Source organism: Pelecanus crispus, chromosome 5 (assembly GCF_030463565.1).
Source record: "Pelecanus crispus isolate bPelCri1 chromosome 5, bPelCri1.pri, whole genome shotgun sequence".
In the NCBI taxonomy this organism is placed as follows: Eukaryota; Metazoa; Chordata; class Aves; order Pelecaniformes; family Pelecanidae; genus Pelecanus; species Pelecanus crispus.
The window spans coordinates 16,159,721-16,181,854 of record NC_134647.1 but is presented as its reverse complement, the minus strand read 5'-3'; the positions used below and the strand labels follow the sequence as shown (position 1 = coordinate 16,181,854).

The 22,134-nt window shown below is 38.8% G+C and overlaps 1 protein-coding gene across 1 annotated transcript in view; it reads right to left on the bottom strand.

Annotated features, from left to right (window-relative positions):
* The window catches only part of CNTNAP5 (contactin associated protein family member 5), a 227,120-nt gene that overhangs the window by 92,868 nt on the left and 112,118 nt on the right, over positions 1-22,134 (bottom strand). The window contains exons 11-12 of the mRNA XM_075710407.1: positions 17,755-17,861; positions 3,090-3,209 (exon numbers count right to left, since the gene is read on the bottom strand). Of these exons, the coding sequence (XP_075566522.1) occupies positions 3,090-3,209; positions 17,755-17,861 (227 nt within the window). The remainder of the gene's footprint in view (positions 1-3,089; positions 3,210-17,754; positions 17,862-22,134) is intronic.

Sequence of the window (22,134 nt, the reverse complement as noted above, 5' to 3'; positions counted from 1 at the left end):
CTGTGACAGTTCCCTCCACCTTCTTTTAATTCGTTTAGTCTCCCCATACATAGAAGCCTTCCACACTTTTGACCATCTACACTTTCCATTCACAGGAGGTGTGTATGGATTTATGTCACTGAACAATAATGTTGACTTTTTTTGTCTCTGTTCCTTTTATGTTCCTAATATAACAACACAGAATTTCATTTTGTGTCTTTCCCTGAATATTGATACTTTCAGAAAATGATGCAGAAGCATTACCTGAAAAGAGTAACAAATTCAGAATCCATCCCTGTGTACATAAGTCATTTTTTTCCATACATATCACTTAATCTATTACTGTAAACAATTTTTATCAGCATAACAATAAGGTATGTTACCAGAGAGAAAAGAAGCTCTTGTGATTAAGGTACCCAATCCATATTTAGATGATACAGAAGCATAACTCAAATGTACCTCAAATTCTCTGGACAATTGTAAAATAGTAATTTCTTTCTGTGCCTCAGTCCTCTTTTATGCAATAAGAATACTAGAGATGCCTGTGACAAATGACCTTCCCTTACCTCAAATGAGACAACTAGGGGAAAAGAAGAATTATGAAAAAGTTTTCCAGGCTAGGAGGTTCTGTCAGTTTTCCCCACCTCCGCTTTTCTTGTAACCAAAATAAAATAAGAATGTCAGCAAGTTCATTACAGATAGAGAGAAAATCAGGTATATGCCTTCTGGATTTCTGCCAGATAAAATTTATTTGAGGAAAGCAGATGTTTTCTGCAAGGAGTTTGTCAAAAATCTTAGTTCTTCAGCAGAGATAAAAAGCACTGACAATGTTTTCATCACACATATTTATATGATAAATAATAAAAATGAACACATTTCCTATACTGGAGATCAAGGAAGGATATTCAGACAGAAAGGTGAAACTCTGTTTCAATTCTTACAAGATTCAACAGCAGTGAAGGAGACACATCTTATTAAATATTTCTTACACTTGAATAAAAAACATACTTAATAATTAACTGGTATGCATTTAATTAACATAATGATTGCCCAATTAAATCAAAATGAAAATTTAATTTGAGACACTTTAAGTACAAGGAGATTAAGGATAAAATATGAATATCCTGAGTCTTTATTTTTCCGGACTGAGTATGGAGGTGATATGTGGCAAAGTAGCTCAACCAGAATTAGCAATTTAGAAGGGATAATAAAATATTCTTTCATCCACACCTGGCCACAGGAAGCAAAAAAAAGCCAAACAGGAGACAGTCTAGGAAATTTCTTCTCCATTTCAAAAATAGAAGGCTGTTGGCCTTCTTTGCCATTTGGGCACACTGCTGGCTCATGTTCAGCTGGCTGTCAACCAACACCCCCAGGTCCTTTTCAGCCAGGCAGCTTTCCAGCCACTCTTCCCCAAGCCTGTAGCATTGCATGGGGTTGTTGCGACTCAAGTGCAGGACCCAGCACTTGGCCTTGTTAAACCTCACACAGTTGGCCTCGGCCCATTGGTCCAGCCTGTCCAGGTCCCTCTGCAGGGCCATCCTACCCTCCAGCAGATCGACACTCCCACCCAACTTGGTGTCATCTGCAAAATTACTGAGGGGATTGAGTGCACCCTGAACGTGAACAGCAATGTGCCCAGGTGGCCAAGAAGGCCAACAACATCCTGGCTTGTATCAGGAATAGTGTGGCCAGCAGGAGCAGGGAGGTGATTGTCCCCCTGTACTCAGCACTGGTGAGGCCGCACATGGAATACTGTGTCCAGTTTTGGGCCCCTCACTACAAGAAAGACATTGAGGTGCTGGAGTGTGTCCAGAGAAGGGCAACGAAGCTGGTGAAGGGTCTGGAGCACAGGCCTTATGAGGAGTGGCTGAGGGAACTGGGGTTGTTTAGTCTGGAGAAAAGGAGGTTGAGAGGAAACCTTATCGCTCTCTACAACTACCTGAAAGGAGGTTGTAGTGAGGTGGGTGTTGGTCTCTTCTCCCAACTAGTTAGTGATAGGACAAGAGGAAATGGGCTCAAGCTGCGCCAGGGGAGGTTTAGATTGGATATTAGGAAAAATTTCTTCACGGAAAGGGTAGTCAAGCATTGGAACAGTCTGCCCAGAGAGGTGGTGGAGTCACCATCCCTGGAATTGTTCAAAAAATGTGTAGACGTGGCACTTTGAGACATGGTTTAGTCTAGTCTACCCTTAATTGGTTTAGTGTGGACTTGGTAGTGTAGGTTAATGGTTGGACTGAATGATCTTAAAGGTCTTTTCCAACCTGAACGATTCTATGATTCTACGAAAAAGCAGAAAGGACGCTGTACCATCTACCCCAATCCCAATATGTGCCATGTAAGCTTTTCTCATACCCTTGCATGACAGTCATATATAGAAAATAGGACACAATTAAGGGGAGAATTTGCCAGACAGGTACATTCATTTGAAACACCTTTTATTTTAAAACTACAGAACTGTAAGGTTGAGAAGACTAAACCAACAGGTCACCTTGCCAGGCTCTTGCTCCGCTACCTGTCTCTTTGGTGTCACTTCTCCTAAGAGCATCATGCCTTCTCCTCCACACAGATACCCAGGAGGATCAGGGTTTCTATTCTCTGGGGCATCAAAGGAGCACACTTGAATAAGGGGCATTATTCCTGCTCAAGTCAGACTGGAAGAGTTTACAGCTAGCTCAGTGCAAGGAGTTTAGCAATCATTCCTATATCTAGTGTTCTAATGAAGCAGAGAAACCATTCACCGTTACAAAAGAAAGTTTGAATTCTAGGTTTCTACATGTTTAGTAAAAAATACAAACAACTCATTAAGAGTTACGATATTATGAAAAAATACATCAGCAGTGCCCTTTACAAGGTGCAAATACCATTGTAAATACCACTTAGCAACAGTACAAAGTAAGTCCTTCAAACCGAATGTTTAAAAATAATTTTTACATGGATCCTATTTAAGGAAACACCTCAGAGTTTTACCTCACTTACTACCAGTTCTCTTCTTTTCTCCAGTCTACTGAGACACCCATGATTGTGAGGTCTCTTTAGTAGTGCAATGAAAGACATGCCAATAACGTTAAAGGCAATATAAAGCACTAAAGACAAGGTTACATCATTACCTGTTATATTGCAAAAAACACGGAGCGGTCCAAGTGGTCCACTTCCATCAGAATCGATGTAGAAGAAACCTGATGTCTTCCCTTGGTGTCGGTAAGCCTCACAAGATTGTTCATAGATAGCTTAAAAAGAGAGAGAGAGATTGTATCACATAAACAAGGAGGAAACAGACAGACAGACACATTTTGTACATGAGGACTGCTTTAATCATTGCCATGACATGAACTGTTAGTTCACTGCTGATTAGCATGTGAAAGAGTTTACTGCATTTGAACCTGAGTCCATGATCAAAATTAGGCATGTATTTACTTCCTTGAACTCAATATATACCATATATAACTTGTATGTAAGTATATATAACTTCTATACAACTTCTATATAAGATATGGGTATTGGCCTTACCATGGATTAAAGTATGTAAGTACTTAAGTAAATGGATATGAACTTTCAAACGTGCCACCATCTAGTTATGGAGTGATACATATTTGCATGTCACGTAATGATATTTCAAAGACATACATACACACACGTGTACACGATTTACTCTACCTAGGTATGTACTCAAGCCTTGTCAATACAGAAGACAGGTATTTTTGCCAGTCTTCAGCTTCCCTAAAGGATATTGTTCACAGGTAACCAAAAGCCCCTACCAGTGTCTACTGCACAAACAAGCCATTGTTCCTTAACAGAAAAGCTCAAGGCTAAATATGGTCTTCATCCTGGGTGACAATTTAGACCTTTTTTTATACAACCAACTCTTCCCCTCTTCTTATCAATATTCTTCTTTTGGAGGATTAGTGCCCATGAAAATGCCAAGTGATTGATAAAACAAGCACAGCATCTCACCAAGAGCAGGAACAGGAGGAAAAACTCCCCACAGGTCAGTGCAATTCCTTGTATTTGGCACATGTTTTCAGGCAAGATATCATAACTTCATATGGGACAAAGACAAAACCTCTCCAGAGAGGCAGTTACAAGGTATCAAGAAGTCACATGTACGATCCTGGATCTTGAACAACAGTAACCTTAAATCGCATTGCAGGAGGACTGAATTTTTTTCCACCTACTTAAACAGTTACCTGATTACACTGAAAAGGTTATTCTTTGTAACAGTTTATGATTATTCAACTAATTGTCAGTAAATACAATAAAAAACACAGATTGATTTAACAGGTAGATCAAGATTTCTTCTTTTCTTCTGTGAGATGGAGTTATTTGGAAGACACAGTAAAGGAAATGCAAGGAAACAGAATTACCCCTAAACTTTAAGTAAGGTTTTGAGTGCTACCAGTAGTAGAAAACACAGAAATATATTTGGACGTGACCTTTGGCTGCTGTGATGTCAAATCTATCTTTTTCTTACCTCTTAATTTTAAGAGCACATTTAGCTACTCTTGGCATATCTGTACATCATTATACAGCAAACACTGGACTTACACAGATTGGAAGATACTGAGGGGAATTTGTGAATAACCCATTTGTTAGCCACTGCAAATTTTTTTCCAAGCCCCTCGCTTTTCAGGCAGCAAAGCAGTACAGTTGAACTCAGTATGGCATATCTGCTGTGTCAAGGTTGTAAATACAACTGCAAAGTTCCCAGTGCCTTTCATCTGGAAAGAACTCAAAGAGGTTTTCAGACCAAGTGCAGGGAGAGAACTTCTTGCCACTTCTGAAATGCAGTCCCAGCCTCTCCTGCAGAAGGCAGTAATTGCTCTGCACCAGCAGCAATAGTTCCCATTCCTGTGCACACATGGACTCACATCCCTCCTTTCCCCTCATTCCCTAAAAGCGGTTTCTGTAATGAAACAAATTTCAGAAAGGCTTAAATGGCCAGCCTGAAGTAGCCTTGTCTGACTGTTATTCTGAAGAAAGCTGTAAGATAGTTCATCACTGTGCTGGTTTTAGCTGGGGTAGAGTTAGTTTTCTTCATAGTAGCTAGTATGGAGCTACATTTTGGATTTGTGCTGGAAACAGTGTTGATAATACAGGGATGTTTTCATTATTGTTGAGCAGTGCTTAGAGCCAAGGCCTTTTCTGTTTCTCACCCCACCCAGTGAGTAGGCTGGGGGTGCACAAGAATTTGGGAAGGGACACAGCTGGGACAGCTGACCCCAATGGACCAAAGGGATATTCCATGCCATATGACGTCATGCTCAGCATAGAAAGCCGGGGGAAGAAGAAAGACGGGGGGGACATTTGGAGTGAGGGTGCTTTTTCTTTCGAAGTAACCATTGCAAGTGATGGAGCCTTGTGTTCCTGGAGATTTTAATGAAATTTGGACATTTCTTCTGCCAAGAAAATAGAGTCACAGTTCTAGGGGCTCTGATCCAAAACTGGCTATGAATTAAGAGTTTTACCAGTCAATCACTTGTACCACTCACTGAAATATGCTTTTCCCTTGTACATTTCTCTCCTGACCAGACATCTTTAGCGGGCAGAACATCACTAAGTGCTAAATACACACAGCATTACCCTTCCTGGAGTTAAGAAGCTGCTTAAGGTACTCAGCACCTGGTGAGACAGTGCTTTAATTAGAAACCATCCTATAATAAACAGAATTAAGAAAGCTTCTTCCTTACAGGCATCAGCCTGATGTAGAAAGCACTGTAAGGAGTCCAGAAGCTCTCCAAATTCCCCTTCTGATAGCTGGCCAAGAGTACATATTAAATGCAAATAAAATAAAATCCCCAAACCAAATCCACTATTCACATCCTGAGGGTCTAACAGAGAGTCCCTCACTTGCCAAAGTGCTGACAAAAGCAACTAGGATATGGAGGGTCAGGAGAGAGACTGTAACAGGCGATTAAGTAAGCAATCAAGGAATCATGGTTTGATCAATTTGCAAAGTTCTCAAACTGCAGTTCACTTAGTGAATTTGCTGTCATCATCATTACAGGACACTTTATCTTGTCTCATTAGGGAACATGCCAACTGCTTCCCCTGAATTGTTTGCTGAGTATTTTTGAAGACAAAGGATGGTGCAAGGGGTAGAGACATACAACTAGCATGTTGTCAGTGAACTGGCACAGCTAGAAAATTGTTCTTCATCACAAACTTTTTCTTCCTAAATGTCTTGCTGTTTCTTGACTGTCATTTTGGCTGGAGGCCAGATATGCTTTTTTCAAATTCATAAGGAAAGATGGGAAGATTCAGCCATTAATAATGTGGGCAGATGCAAACAGAGATGATCTACTCACATTTAGATGGCTTCTTAGTCACTGCAACTTAGGAAAAAAAAAGGCTGTATAGAGCTAGAAATCAGGCTAGGGGTGCTCAGCTCGTATAAATCTGAAAGGTTACACAAGCTTCAGTGAAACTACAGTTATGTCTGCCAGAAGAAAATCCATCCTGGTATGTTTTCCTTTTGGTTATAAGAGAATTCCAGCAGTAAATACCAGGGAGTGGCAGAAGAAGTGGGAAAAGGCTATAAACTTCAAGCACTAGCACATAAAACATATTCAAACTATCATGACTTGGAGAAAAGCTGTTTTGGTGGACAGTTTATTTTGGAGCTGCACATTTAAAGTTTCACACACCTGTATCTTAAGCATTTGGTACTGCATACTTCTAGACTGGATAGGCCATTGATTTTAGTTCTCTTTTTTGCTATTTTATGCTGTATAATGCATCAAGGAGAAAATTATATTTGTTTTCCAGTCACTGGCAGATGCCCCCACAGACATTTCAAGTGCACTATCCATTCCCAGCTCTGCCTAATGTCTTTGCAAGCTGAACCAATTACTTGTTTCGGAATAAAGTTATGCAATTCTGTTTGCTGAAAAAGGTGCTATTACTCCAGTGACAACAACTTGAAGCTGTCTTTATGGTTCAATGGAAGACAAGATGTCTTTGCAGTCATTCTTTCCTTTATGCAATCAGAAATATCATACAAAAGTAAAGACCAGATGAACAGTCAGCTGTGACTGTTAAGACCCCAGAGCCTTAACTTTGAAAACTGCCTTCAGATTTATGTTCCATTTTGTGCCAGAATTCTCTGATGTAGATGGAGATGTGATCGTTTTGGGAACAGTAGGAAACCATTATTGTAGTTGTCATTAAAGAGTCACCAACCATTTATGTGTGTAATAGGGCCTAACTTTTTAAAAGCAAGGGCCAGGTTTAATTATGGAACTCTTGACAAATGCATACTTTTTAATATCAAACAACATTTGCAGTAATAACACCTTTTTAATGAAGGAGAGGTATTAATCAGTTTATTCAGAGTAGAAACCATCAACAATTTTCAAGCATTATTTTTAAATTTAAAAAAACCCCACATACAAAAAATTGTGATGTTATACTTTTCTGTGAAGCATTTTAATAGTGTTTATACTTTCACTCCTTCAAGTTTGTTTTCAAATTTTAAAATGTTCACCAAAATGGGACCTAAATAACAAAAATAATGTCCTTTATAGGCTGCTCATGCAAAGTCGCTTTCTCATTAAAATGCTCAATCAAGCACTTTTTGAAAACATAATTTCAAAAATGAAACTTCTAAGTTTTCTTTTGTCTCAAAGAAGCAAGATCAGTTTTCCTTCTGTAACTCTCCCACACTTTTTTTGGACTAATTCTGACTTACACCATCCATTGAAGAGAAAATTTCCAGCAGCAACACTTGTTTCACTGAGCCAGAACCACTGAAAATCACAGTTTATGACTTTCAGCCCCTGCTGCATTTCCTCAGGCCCTTTTGGGAACGAGCTGCACTGCCATGCAGCAATAGCACTGCAGTTCTTGCCACCGAGTTCCTGCAGGCAGTCAGGATAAAACTGTTTGCTTCACAGAGTTGCATTACGCTAGTGCTTGATGGAAAGAGACGTCAGCAGCGCACATGAACCCATGCTACCCACCTGCAAGTATGGCTTGGACCTCACAGACAGGTATGGCAGGTAAAAACATTAGGCTAAACTACAGCACAAGGCAAAAAACAAGGTGTAAAAGGTGTCATGTGTGGACTTTGGCTGATGGGCTATTGCTGGTAACAGTGGCTATTGCAGGAAGACAAAACAAGAAACAGCTTTGACTCCAAGGTTCCAGATTTATGAAGGGAAACTGGACATCAGAGATATGTTTTACTTGGTCACAAAGAGAATGGATGTCTTTTATTGCCTTTTTAATTCTTTTTTTTTTCCCCAGAATCACTTACAAGCTATAACATTGGACCCTGCACTGACATTGTTGCAGTGCTCTTTAAGGAATTTGTTTAAAGGCTACTGCTGTGTTTCACAAAGAAATTTAAAATCCTCCCAGAGCTAGCTACTGAAACTGATGCAGCCTGAGACCCCCGTTCTTCATATCAAGAGCTGCTTCCATAAGTACTATATGTGCTCTTGCCTACTTGCTAGGATGAGCCATGCTGATGGTGTTCAGGCATGCACAATACTGACAGAGTTCAAGATATCTATCTCCCAACCTCTTACAATCTTCTGTGAAACACATATACCCTATTTCTCCCTCAGGTATCTCTTTCAGCTTTAAGTATCTCAAATTAAACTAGCTTTTCAGATCAACAACTCATTCTATCAGAGCACTCATTTTGAACACTGCTTTACTCACTGATCATAATGGCCATCTTTCCCTTTAGTTCTCACTGCTCATCTTCCCAGGTGCTTAAGAAATATTTTGTTGAACTTTGATCAGCATTTATAAAATAAACACTTAGTCCCCAGTCAGATCAACATCACCCAATTCTACAAGTTCTCTTATATCTCCTGGGATATAAAGATTCATAAGCTCAAAAATCAAAATTATGGATTTGAAACACATATTTTTTCAAGCCACACACACTACGTCCCTACAGAAACATCCTAGCAAAAATATAAATACGCACTTTGATTGATTAAGGTTCGAGCTACAGATCCGTGATTCAGACTTCAATGCCAGAAAGGATTTAAGAGATTTTAATGTCATTATAATAACCTATTTTGGTTTTTTGTGTAAAATCAACTACAGAATTTCATTTGCTAATTCCTGCATCCAGACTCTTATGGCTGGTCAGCCAGAGCACATGCAGTAGCTCTATGTACTCTGCAGTCAGGTCTGACAGGGCTGGGGTCCCCCTTAGCTTGGCTCTGTAATTGAAACTTCAGCCTTGATTCAGTATGTTGTGAGAGCCTGACAAGTTTTAAATATGAGGAATTTCATCACTGTTCAGCTCTCTGAAGTATCTTGAACCTGTTAATCCAACTGTTTTAATTATGGTCCTTACACCAGAAGAGATTGTATCCCATAAGTGATATCTTTAACAGCACATGGCTAAGCACAAACATTTGCAAGGTCAAACTTCCATTGTTTCCAATAAAACATCTTTTTATTTAGTTTTTCACTGACTACCTGTTACTATATTGACTTTTGGCTTCCAATCTTACTTTTGCCCTAGCCAGTTCACCTGCAGTCTCCATGATAGCCTTCACTAAGCACACACTTACTCTTTAATTGTGGAGCAGCCTGGCAGATAAGCCTTTAGTTGGCCTCAGTTTTCCTGAGTACTTAACAACTCTGTTTCCTTTGCCCCCATGTTACTAATTTAAAAAAACCTCTCCTCTTTCTCAGACTAATTTCATTTTTCACCTCCAGTTCTATTTTGGCTGAAAAAAAAAAAAAAAAAAGACTGTTCTCTCTACAAAGACTTGAACTTTGCAAATAAACCCCAGGAAGCAATATCTAAAGCCCCCTCTCTTCAATTGATGAATGAACTTGTTATTCACACAGTAAGATGTACCCCTTACCCATATTTAAAATAGTGCTGGCTGTTGGACTCAATGCAAAGGTTGCAGTGAAACTCAGACTTCAGTTTTACTACTGGGAGACCAGGCAAGGTAAGCCCCTCTCCCCTCCACGCAGCAGTACATTACTGGCATAGATATAACCACAAGCGTAAACTCCAAATCAAAATAAATTTGTTTGGTTGGACTTTTTATCAGAGGACTCTGTCCTTTTCCAATTTAATAGACACCAAGATAACTTTCCTCAAAAAATAAAATTAATTAAACTAAACCTTAAAATTCCCATTATTTCTTTCCTACTGTACTTCCAATTACTTTGAAAACTGACAGCACACATTTCATTGCAAATACTCTGAGCTGGAGATTCAGAATTTTGGCTGTACTAGTTATGATAACCAAAATGAATCCTGTAGTATTGTTGTTTCTAGATAGGATTCTCATAATCTAATAAAAGTAGCTGATAATTTTAAATTTCTCAGAGGGAGGTAACATTTTATGGTGATATAATAAATAAAACACATTAAAGAGACCTAAAGGACTTTAATTCTTGATTTCATTGAGAGGTGCTGAACACTGTTCACTCCCAGCTAAAACATAGCAGCAAGATGCATGTTGCTTGTACCACCTCTAACAATTGCAGAGTCATGAAAAATTGTAGGCAGAATACTTACTGCCAGATCATTTGGAACTCATTTCATTGCTTTGTAATTCTTTGCACCTTAGACACAAAGAGTAATAATAACCCCTATAATAGTAATTATTATTGTATTCTGAGGTGAAAACTTATGTACTGGTTAGACTGGAAAGGCCAGTAAGAGCTGAGGATTCTGTTGGGATCTGCAACTAGCCCTGGACTGACCTTGGACAAGTTGATACACACAAATGCTGACACAGACTGAATTAAGCATTCTCACCAAAACACTCAGAGCTCCTGAAGGTAGATTGGAGATGACTGTTTCACCCTCTGCTTGTGCACTTCAGGCCTGACAGATTTGTTCTTACAGACTCGGAGTAATGAGTGTTCAATCAAGGGTTTTTCTAAATAACAAATAAAGCCCTATGCAATGGGAGGTTTCTTCTTCTCTTCTCATTCCAACAGCAGAGGGATTAGTACAGGCAATGAATTCTGGGAGTGATCGTCATTCTCACCCTTATAATACAATTGTCTTGTTAAATGCCAGAAAATGAAATCTGTACTCTTGAAAACTGGATTTTGACAGGCTCTGCTGTTGACAGACTAATGCAGTCTCTGCTGTGATGTGCCTGGATGACAGATGGCTTATTTTTCCTTTTTAAAATATGTACTTACTCATCTGATAAAGAATGCATTATTTCCATAGACAGCTTTAAAATTACTTTTACCACAATGTCACTGAAATGGATGTTTGGGTGGGATCCTCCCATTACACTTGGGGATTAGACAGTTTCCTACCATGCAAGCTAAGGCTCCCCCTGGCTGAGGTACGAAAGGTCATGTCAGCCCGTCCTCCCCTGTCGCTTACCCGCTGAGGTTTGAAGGTGGCTGAGTCAGTCACGTACCCCAGCGGGCCCTGCCTGGTGCTGGTGCAGGGTGACCTGCAAGTCCTGCTGCTGCAAGAAAGCAGTCAGAGAGACCTACACCATTTTAAGAACAGTGTTGGAGGCAAAGCAGAAATCAAAGACTTGAAGGACACTGTGCAAAGCATGGTATTTCAGCCTTGCTCTTGAAAGCACCGGTGTCCCTGTGGTGATGCGCACACCTGACACAGGCAGGCTTCAAAAAGGATTGAATTAGTCCCCCACGTACTCTGTTCTTCAGTAAAGTCCCAAAGTGGAATGTTATCTGCATTGTTTATAAGGAAATACCAGGCAAAGGGAAAAACTTTTTTTAAATTAACACCACTGAGAAATGCAGATGTACAATTTACACATACATGAACTGAAAGGAAAGCATTAATAAGACAGTAACTTATTGCAAAATAGACAATGAAAATTCATATGCCAGAAGCACGGTGTGAACAAAAGTATGCAAGAACACCAAGTACAGTACTGAAGGCTTGATATGAATATTAAACGTGTTTTGTTTAGTCAAAGAACACCAACGTGTTTAAGTACTTATGGAAAAAATCTATTCAAAGAACCTCAAACAAGAAAATTGGCTACTCAGGACATGCAAATTACATGACCAGACTCACTGTTAGACATCTGGCAGACTGAAACTCTCTGAACCTCATTTGCCCAGCCAGCAAACTGTGTACACATCTCCCAACCTCAGAACACGGGAGAACTATGAAATCCACAGCTGAAGCTTTAAGATGCAGCTACAGTACTGCTAATGATCTGGCTGAAGCTATATTAAGCTTTTCAGATCAAAAATGATATATGCGATAAGCATATTAATATTAAAATACACTTTTTCAAAGCCTGAAGTTATGTTAAGTTTATGTCATATCAACGACTATATGACATTTCCATTATTGGATGGATCTTTCCTCCAGCAATTACGTAGGCCAATAAGACACATGCCTGTATGAGCAAGACAGATCACACACCAAAGCAAATATCCAGAATTAAATTACATTCTGTTAATTATCACCTTGCAAAGCTTCGGGACATGTTGACATCCCCAGAACATGAAGAATAAAACCATTATTTTATATTTCTCATCATCTTTTATATCAATGTTCAGTACTCTTTGGAATAAAAAAATACACCCAAGACTAAAGGCCACCTGAAAACCATCATACATAAAAATAATAGAAATACAGAAGGCGAAGATGAGGTTTTCTAAGGGACTAACATAAATCATAGAAAGAGGAGGTTAGTAATCATTACCTTGCAATAAAGTTATAATGTTCTGTATCTCAGGGCCATTCTACACTGGTCTACTGCTTTCACTATCACACAATAATTACAAGGAAAATTAATAGTATGAGAGAGATGACTATGCAGGTTTTAAACTGCGACCTTTCAATTAAAAATATTTTGTATATATATATACACACCTGTAATTCCTCCCCCTCTGTTTCTCTCTCTTTGTATATACACCTATAATTCTGATCTAACTTCAGTTGCCTACTGTATGTCTAAGCTAAGACAGCCTCCCTCTATAGATGACAGACACTGGCATGTTTCAGAGGTGGTCCATGAACTTACCATGAGCCCCCTATCTCACAGTCAGATTAGTAAAATTCTGAAAATAGCTCACACTCTGTTAAATGTATAAAAAGAACAGACCACTATTTTAGATTAAATGTCACAGCATCAGGCAGCAAAAAAATAGATGAGCTGATATATCCCACCCAGGTTTTTTTCCCAAGCTGCGTACTAACATCAGTGTTCCTATCTAAAAGAGGAAAACAGAAAACAAATATTACATTATTATCTATTTTGCTATGGTTCACATGTGACTACATAAACCATCCTCTCCTATCTATCTGGATTATATCAGACTACTCCAATACCTGATGGATCAGTAGGCTACCCACCACACTGTAGAAATGGGTAAAGTAGTTATTGTTAAAAAGGCTTCAGCTGAGCTAATCTTCCAACCTATTCAAATGCAAGCTATGTGAAGCACATTTAAAAAATAAACCAAAAAGCAAAACCATGCATTTTACAGACTTTAAATGAGATCGTATCCTCAAAGCACTCTTAGCTACAGATCAGCTCAAGTAGCAGTAAGCAAACACTACTTTCAAAGGAAAGAATCCATAACATTTCAGTAGACGATATAGATCACACACACTCTAATATACCTGCAAATTGGATCATATTTCCAACAGAGGTGGAGAAACTAGGGCACAACAAAAAATATACACAAGCAAATGTAGTTCGCCTACCATTGGCTTAATATCCTACAGGGTTATTCCACGACTCCTAGTTTCCCCAAACTGCAGGCAGTGAAATGAGTACCCGGGGACAGTCAGCACAAGTTCTACATTTCCTATCAAATTGCATGTCCACATGTATTTGTGACAGCAAGGTACTAGCACATGCTTTGGAGTTTCACAGTTACAGATAGTACAGAGATGAAAACACAATTGTTAATCAGCGCTGTGACTAGCCAGCAAGAAGATGTGAATTGCACTGGAACCTGGAAAGATGATAGTTAAATCCAAATCCTCTTACGCCATTGGAAGGAGGGGGTGGGGGGGGTGGGGGTGGAGGGAAAAAAGAAAAACCAACAACAAAAGGCAAAAAAAAGGAAAAAAAAAAAGAAAAAAGAAATAAAGAAAAAAAGAAAAAAAAAGACTTGGAAAATATTGATAATATTCCACATGTGGCAGCTTGTGAAGGAGGATTAACCGTTACTAAACGGAGAAGTGGATTTATAGATCAGGCAATAAACTTTGCAAGAAAGAAACAACCTGTTTACAAAATGTTCAGACTCTTCCCATATGTTACTGAAACCCTGAAAACACCAATGGATTTAGCACTATTTTGCTTGTATTTCCAGCTAACTTCAGAGAAGAGGAGTAGAACAGAAGCAGGACCAGATGAGACTTCAGGGTGAAATTTGTCTGCCACAGAATAGCTATTTAATGGGACATGACCTTACACCCTTTCAGTGGTGTACACTCATCCTGATCAGGTAGATTGCCATACCTCCTGTGAGACTTCAGGAACTTTCGGGATCACAATGGATTCTGAGTGAGCAGGAGGATACCAGAGGTTTGTAGAACATTGACTGCCTCTAGGAAGATTATATTAAGGCCATGGCTAGACCCAGCTAATTCTTTATATGTATCTTGACATGTGCACTTTTGATTCATCCACGTCTTGAATTTCAACTATACCCATTTTCAGTCATGAAAGACACAATCTTGTCCCACATATCTGAGGTGGTCATGCAAACATTGTCTAAGCTGTGTCTTCTATCAGCTTACTGTTCAGCCCTGCCACTGTCTACTTCCCCTCTGTTACATCAAATGCAAACTATTTATCTTTGCTTTTCATGGCATATTTTCAACCTATCTACCTGTCATGACTCTGGCATTTGCCCTGTCAAAAATGTCAAACTCCTCTGGCCATAGCTTTATATTTTTCAAACAAGCATGTTATTGCTTTCTCCCATGTCATTCCTTCATGCCCGCAAGCATTCAATTCTTCCTCTTTTTAACCTCTACGTTATGACTTTTTGCCTACAAGAAAGCCTAGCAATAATTATGTACCTGGTAGACTGAAACTGCCACCTATGATGTTGATGAAGACTTTCTGGCACTCCATCACCTGGTACCAGTATGTTTTTTCCCCTCAGAAACTTAACCACAAACTCTTTGGTGCAGGGATAGTCTGTATTGTTAGCTGTTCCTCATCATGGGATCCAGTGTGGTCCATGAATATTTGGAAGAAAACAGTAAGATTGCTTATGCATCAACCACAAATGTGTTTCAACACTTTACAGATGATGACAGTAAGTTAGGGACAATGTATCTTCAGATCTCAGTTCTTAAAACGGTAAGGTCTCCCAGTCTGGGCTAGTAAAACATAAATCAATGAATTCTGGTTTGCAGATGCATGTCATGCAGTTCTTCCTGAAAGCATTGGAAAGAATAGGTCTTTTTACATTTTTTTTACAAACACCACACCAAAAAGAGGCAAAAACCACACTGATGCAACTCACACAGAAAAGAAATCTAGCTGACAATGAAACTATTAACACTATGTTTGACTTGCATCAGATTGCCAGTTAAATCTTTCCACTGTTGCTGCATGGACCTGGATCTGAAGGGCAGTTTAAGAAAAGAAATAGCCTCTCCAAAGTGGTACAAGTTCAATTTCAGGCCTGTCAGCCTCAGTGTTCTAGTAAAAATCAAAATCTGTTGAGATAATGTTTCAAACCTTAAGAAATTAGATGTTTTACTTTGATACAACTACACTGAATTACATGATTGGAAGAGTTGTCTGTACATTGAGGATATTCTGGAGTTATGCTATGATCAGATCTATGGCTTTCATTCACCTGCTACAAGGTACTCCTGTACATCAACCACTATCAGCTGAAAGCGATAACATCTCTTGTTCTGCAGGTTTCTTATCAACAGTCTGCATTTGCCCACAGGCTTTGAAATGGTTTCGTCACACATTTCAAGCACATGAATGCATTCCTCCACACTAATGTTGCTGTTTATCAGCATTGCTTGGCTTACAGGGCAGCTGGCTCTACAATCTAGCTGGAATGAAATTAGCTGTTGATAATATGGTTGTAAATAAGCTGAGCAGCTGAATAGCTACATCACATGTGTGCGCAGCTTGATCTGCTGGAAAGTCTTAACACAAGATCTTTCTCAGAAACTTTTCAGAGTAGTTTTTACATCAGCGAACCTTAAATAACTGTAGCTATGTGTGTGCCTTTGAGAGCACAGACATGAGTTCACGGAAGCAGGAGGCTTCACTAGCTCCATCCAAATGTCTGTGGGGAAAACTAGTCATGAACTCATCCTCTGTGGTAATAAGATGGTCTTCTTTGGACACAAGCCACACTGAGCTGGCACAGACATAGAGACCCTCAGGCCCTGAGCTAATATGACAGCGCAGATGTAGCCTAGAGGTTAATGTCCCTAATTGCCTTTGACAGTCAATAGCAACAGGCCTCTTCCTTCCTCAGGGAGCCTCTCCCTTCTCACCAACCGATTGGGCCATCTAGTTTTGTATCAACCATCAGCTGGGGTAAATACCCTGCTATGGCCTCAATCACTGCATATAATCTGGGTTGGGTTTGGAGGTTTTGAAGAGGGGTGATGCCTTTTGGAACGACAAAAACATTGGACAAAAAGTAAACCGTCTTTTCAAAACCATAAACTCAGCAGTTTTCTTCCCATCCTTCATCTGGCTTGGCATGATTTCTCCACAAAACCCTTAGCTTCCTTTGTGCTTACAGTGTAGAGTTCAGGTGATGAATCTCTGAAGAGACCTCTCAACAGCCTCTCCCGTCAGCTGCAGACCCCACACCACAAATGATTTCACCATTAATTAGCAAACCATTAAAGTCTCCAGAACTACAGTATGGTTGCCAATATTCTCAGCTTCAAACCACTAAGTACCTTTTCTTCTCTTCTGCTTTTTAGCTTAACAGGGAAAAAAATGCATCTCTCACCAATCTTATCCTATCTGCGGTCTGAGTGCTCATCAAACACCTGTAGTGGTTATAGTTGTATTCCTGGAATTGTTATTCTTGCTCAGTCATCTCTTCTCTTTATTTCCAGTCATAGAACAGGAAGTTTACCTTCATTTTCTAACTGTTTTCCCTTTTAGTCAGCTGTATGAACAGGCTTTATTTTGGCTTCCCTTTTCTGTCGCTATTTTTTATTAGAATTCCCAGCATTCTGTGCCTCTACTGTTTGATACTTTTTCTTAAACCTTTAAAACACCTTAGTATTTCCTTTGCTGTGGATTTCAGTAGCTGAATGCTTCATGTACTGCCACTGTTTCAGATACTGTATCCTTGTTAATAGCAGCAGTCCAAATAATAGTTCAGCAAAATTCCAAAATTATAAACTGTTGCAAACCAGGTTCTTGCAACACGTACTTTCAGATAATATAAAAACAAAGAAGCCCATGGTGCCAAAATTGATGTACAGCCCCAAACACAGATTAACGTCACCAGCTCAACCCAGCTAAATTCAACTTAATGTCTAATGACCAGTGTGTCTACAATGTGTACGTAACATAAATGAATTTAAGATTCTCCAAATCAATGTCTAATGTGAGAAAGAAAAAAATGTGGAAAATTAGTTAAAATAATCTGGTTTTGTTTTCTCCAAAATATTTGTCAAGAAACATGCATATTTGCAAACGGATTTCTGTGCATTCCCAGCCCAATTCTTGACCTGTTTGAACCATGTCAGGTCATGATACACCCTATAATATGACATGTCCTCTCACAAAGCTTCTCTCTAGTTTATGTGCACCTTGATATACCAGCTGTAGCAGAAAACACTGTACGTGTGGATTTACTTACAGTTATGACAGGTAGCTCCCATGTAGCCTGTATCATTACAATCGCAGTAAAAGGTGGTCCAGGACTGAGAGCATTTTCCTCCATGTTCACAGTGGTTGGGTAAACATCTAATTGAGGACAGTTTAAAAAAAATGCAATTAATTACAAACATTTCTGTAAAAATAATGTGCTGGAAAAAATAATTATAAAACTGTCTCAAGTCTCTTTCAGGCAAGAGTTTCCTAGGGCTGAATCACTGTATAATACCTGAAATAATTACTTATTCCTCTGATCTGTGATTCATTTCAAATACAAGCACTGAAGACAACAATATTTAATGTATCCAGCAAGTAGATAAAGATCATTCTCAATAAAAACATCCCACTTGTCCTCCACTTGTTAGCAATTAAAGTGTCACAAACTTTCTGAGCACAAAGAAGGACAAGTAACAGGTGAAAATGCTATTGAAATCTTGTTTCAAAGGCGAATCCCCTGTTCTCTGATTAAACAGGCATCTTTGTTATCAAAATTAGGCTGAGTTACATTTGTGGTAACACAAACAGCATGAAAATCTCAAAGTGAGAGGGAAAATATGCTTCAATTATGAGTTCTCTACTCTCTTCTTTCTTTCATTTGAGTTGGTATGCCTCTAAAGTATTATTGTGAGGCAAATTATTAAAAGAAGAAAGAGGCACAACAGCATGCAGCTTGGGAAGTGAACAGAAACAAAAGCTGTGGGAGATAAATTCAATCTCCAGGACAAGAAGTGAATGCTGATCTGAGCTACACTGCTGTAAACACAGGCAGTGCAATGGGGTTACACCAGCCTAAAGAGAAACAGAGGTTGTTCTATTGTTTGCCTTTTCTTTCCTTTTTTTTCCCCTTACTGTATATTAGATAATCTCTTTTACACTGTATATTTGACTTTTGAAAAATGAGTAACTTGATTATACCACTGATTCAATTGTGATGGGTGGGTGGACAGAAAACAGGCAATCAATTTATCTCTTACACACCAACACTCCACTAGGGTTTGCTTTGCTGTAAATTGAGCTTCAAAACCCTTTTTATGGCCCAGATCTTTCAGTGGTGTTAGTGGTGAAGTCACTGATGCTACCGAGATTTGTACTAGCTGAAGATGTGATTTTAGTGTGGTTCATCTCATCCTTAAGAATTGGTTTTGCATTTAAGTGTGCATATTGCCTTTAACTGCAGCTTTCAGTCTGCTTCTTCTAGAATCCTTACTATTAAAACACATTTCATGTGTGCAAACAGAAAACCTGTATGTCACTAATGGCCATCATCCTCACCAGCCTCCCGAGTCCCACCAGCCAAGCATTCATCAGCTTACTTGAGTCCGAGGCTGTTTAGAGCTGCCAAGCATTGACAACCCAAAGAAACCTGTTTATGTGCAGAGGCTTATCAGACTAACCTCTCATCCTTAATATGCTGTATGCAAGTATGTGAATACATACATAATACTCGTCTGTGTAAGTGCGAGTCTGAGATGCCTTCTAGAGCTCAGGTTTACTTCATCACTATTTATACCATCATACATAAAATTATACAGATCATACAAAAATATTCATATGACAGTAATTTATTTTTATTAATGCTTACTCAATTATTATAGCAATTATTTGTTATTCAAATACTAGAGACATAAGGAATTCAAGAAGAAAGTATGTTATTTATAGCTATCCGTAACATCTCTTAAAACAATTATAAGATATATTGGTCTTATAAAAATCATTGTTATAGCTTCTGTTATTCGTTGGGCTCAAATGCAAAAATGAGGAAAGAGAATGGGAAATGCATGTCTGGTTTTCTAGCACACCAGGGAGCTTTTTTCAGTGCTGTAGAGAACACTTTTCTGAAACAAGAAAGAAACAAAGAGGATGGCCAAAACTGTTGGGTTTGCCCCATCCTTACAAAGCAGGAAGTCTGAGAAGGGATGAGGTTTTGGCTTTTAATGGTATGCTGGGAAATCACCTAACAGAGCCTAACATCCTGCTGGTACAGTGACAGCCCAGTCAGCTCCTCTGCCTTTACATTTACTCTTGGCAATGGTGAAGAGACATTTAGAGGCTTGGGGTTGATGCTGAAGAAAGCAAGCGCAGCCTACAGGATGGCGCAAAAAGGACTGACTGGTGCATGATCTGCACCCAGCTATGTTCTGCAGGACCATGTGAGCTCCCTCAAACCAGCGAGTCCCCAACCGCTTCATCCCAGAGGCTGCAGAAGCAGCACAGTGGTTCAACAGCTCTATAGTGATATAAATTTTGCCTGTAAGAGCAGATTGCCCATATTTGTGCTTTGGTTGTGCCTGCTCTTGCCCTCAGCATATTGTCTTTACTTCTATCTGTTATTGGTGACAAAAATTCATTTATGTCACCTGTATAACAGCAGTAGTTACATTTACATCACATGGGTGCTGGCAACAAGAAACATCTGATGATAATAAAGCTCTTTGGAAAGGTAAAAAGAACAGTACTGTGTTATTACCATAATTTACATCATCAGTGTAATGGACAAATATGCTTTCTGCCTATTTTAAGCTACCTTTTATTAATTAACCCGATGCCATAGAGCTAATTACTAGTCTTTTGTGGTTTGCCAAAGGCCCATATCAGAGGCTTAGCCACATTTATTGACCTAAACCAGCCTTTTAAAGGCTTTACAAAGCTGAAGGTCACTTCTCATTTCTACTTGTCTTACAAATGCAAACACTTTTTCTTCCCAAAACAATGCACAAAACGCAAGTTCAACTAGCCATGTCAGCTTTTAATGATATTCATAAACTCAGAATTAAACCTTTTTCATTCCTTAGTCTATTTGCTTTAATTAGCACCAACCACATTGGTCTTGCTTTTGGTCAGATAACTAACCCTTTTAGGAGCTTATGAAACAAATTTCTTCGCAAGTCTAATATTTACCATAATCCCATTCTAGCTGAGCAGTTGTGTCTTCATTAGAAGCAAAATATATCCTAAGTGTCAGAGAACTCAAAGTTAAGAAATAGCTATGATTAATCAAGGGATAGATAAATCACAAGTTGTTCCATTTGCTAACTGTCCTGGATCCTCATGCTAAAGGATTTAAAAAGATATAATTTAAAATACAAATTAATATTTTCATTCTAGTAGAATCAAGCAATTTTAGCAAAAAATGCAGTGGTATCACAGAAGTTTTGTAGACAAAAACTTGCAGCAGGCAGCTCCTGACCTATTTGCAATTGAAACGAACAAACATATCAACTCAATTTTTGCAAGTATCATAAATGGGACACTTTGAAATTTAATGATTTGCCTAAGACAGTTTGTGACAGACCAGGGACTCTGATCTTCCAGATTCCAGATTAATTCATAGAATATATCATGGTGAATGAATCTCATAAAAAAATAAATGAAGCAAACAAAATTTTCCCTCCTTCAGCCAAGCTGGAAAACACACACTTTAGCCATCTAAGTGAATAACATGCAGAGCCTGCACAAAAGCATTCACTGTCCTTAGATGAAACATTCACCTCCAAAACTTTATGTGTGTTTCCTTTGAATTCAAAGGACAAACTGCGTAGATATTAGAGGGCAAAATTTGGCCCTTTGATAGGAATGATGAAGAAATAACAAGGACAAAATTACTTGAGTAGGAAGGCTGAAGGAGTTCAACACATTTGATGTTACACTTGACTGGAAATAAACCTGGTACTTTCAGTAAGCACCTCTCAGATTTTGTTATAGTCAGCACAACACATCCTGCCTGCACCACTCTGTTCTTCCTAAATAAAGAGAGAAAAAAAGAGAACTATCAGAGAGAGGAAGGAAAAAGGAGGACACCCCCTCAATATTAAGACTGTCAATATGCGTCAATTTGAGACAACCACTATGTCCCTAAAACTCAATAATGCCATAACAAGAAAACACATTAAATTTAGAAGTTTTTCTATCAAGGAAGCTTTTACCTAAATATTATCTCAAATTCATTTTATTTCCTATTTATGGGCTGCAGCTATTTCATGTATAATTAACAAAATATAACAAAATATAACATTAACAGGGATGACTTTATATAGTAGGCACATGTGTATGATGAAACTCATGGTGTTACTGTAACAGCCTATACTTTGCTTTGGTAAAATGATGTCTTCCTACTAAACTTAATAGATTGAGTCCAATTGCAACAGCATGGATTTTTGCCCTGCTCTGCTGAGCCATAAATCTGTGAAATTCCTTACCAAAGGTTATTTTGGATACAAGAAATGGGTTCAAGGTGAGACCAGACAAGCGTTTCAAAGAGAAATCCACCAATCTTACTACACAGACAACGTTTAACAACTTCGGGGATTTACCAAGGGGAAAACAAATGAAGAGAGCATTAGAAAAGAAAATACCATAGGAGCAC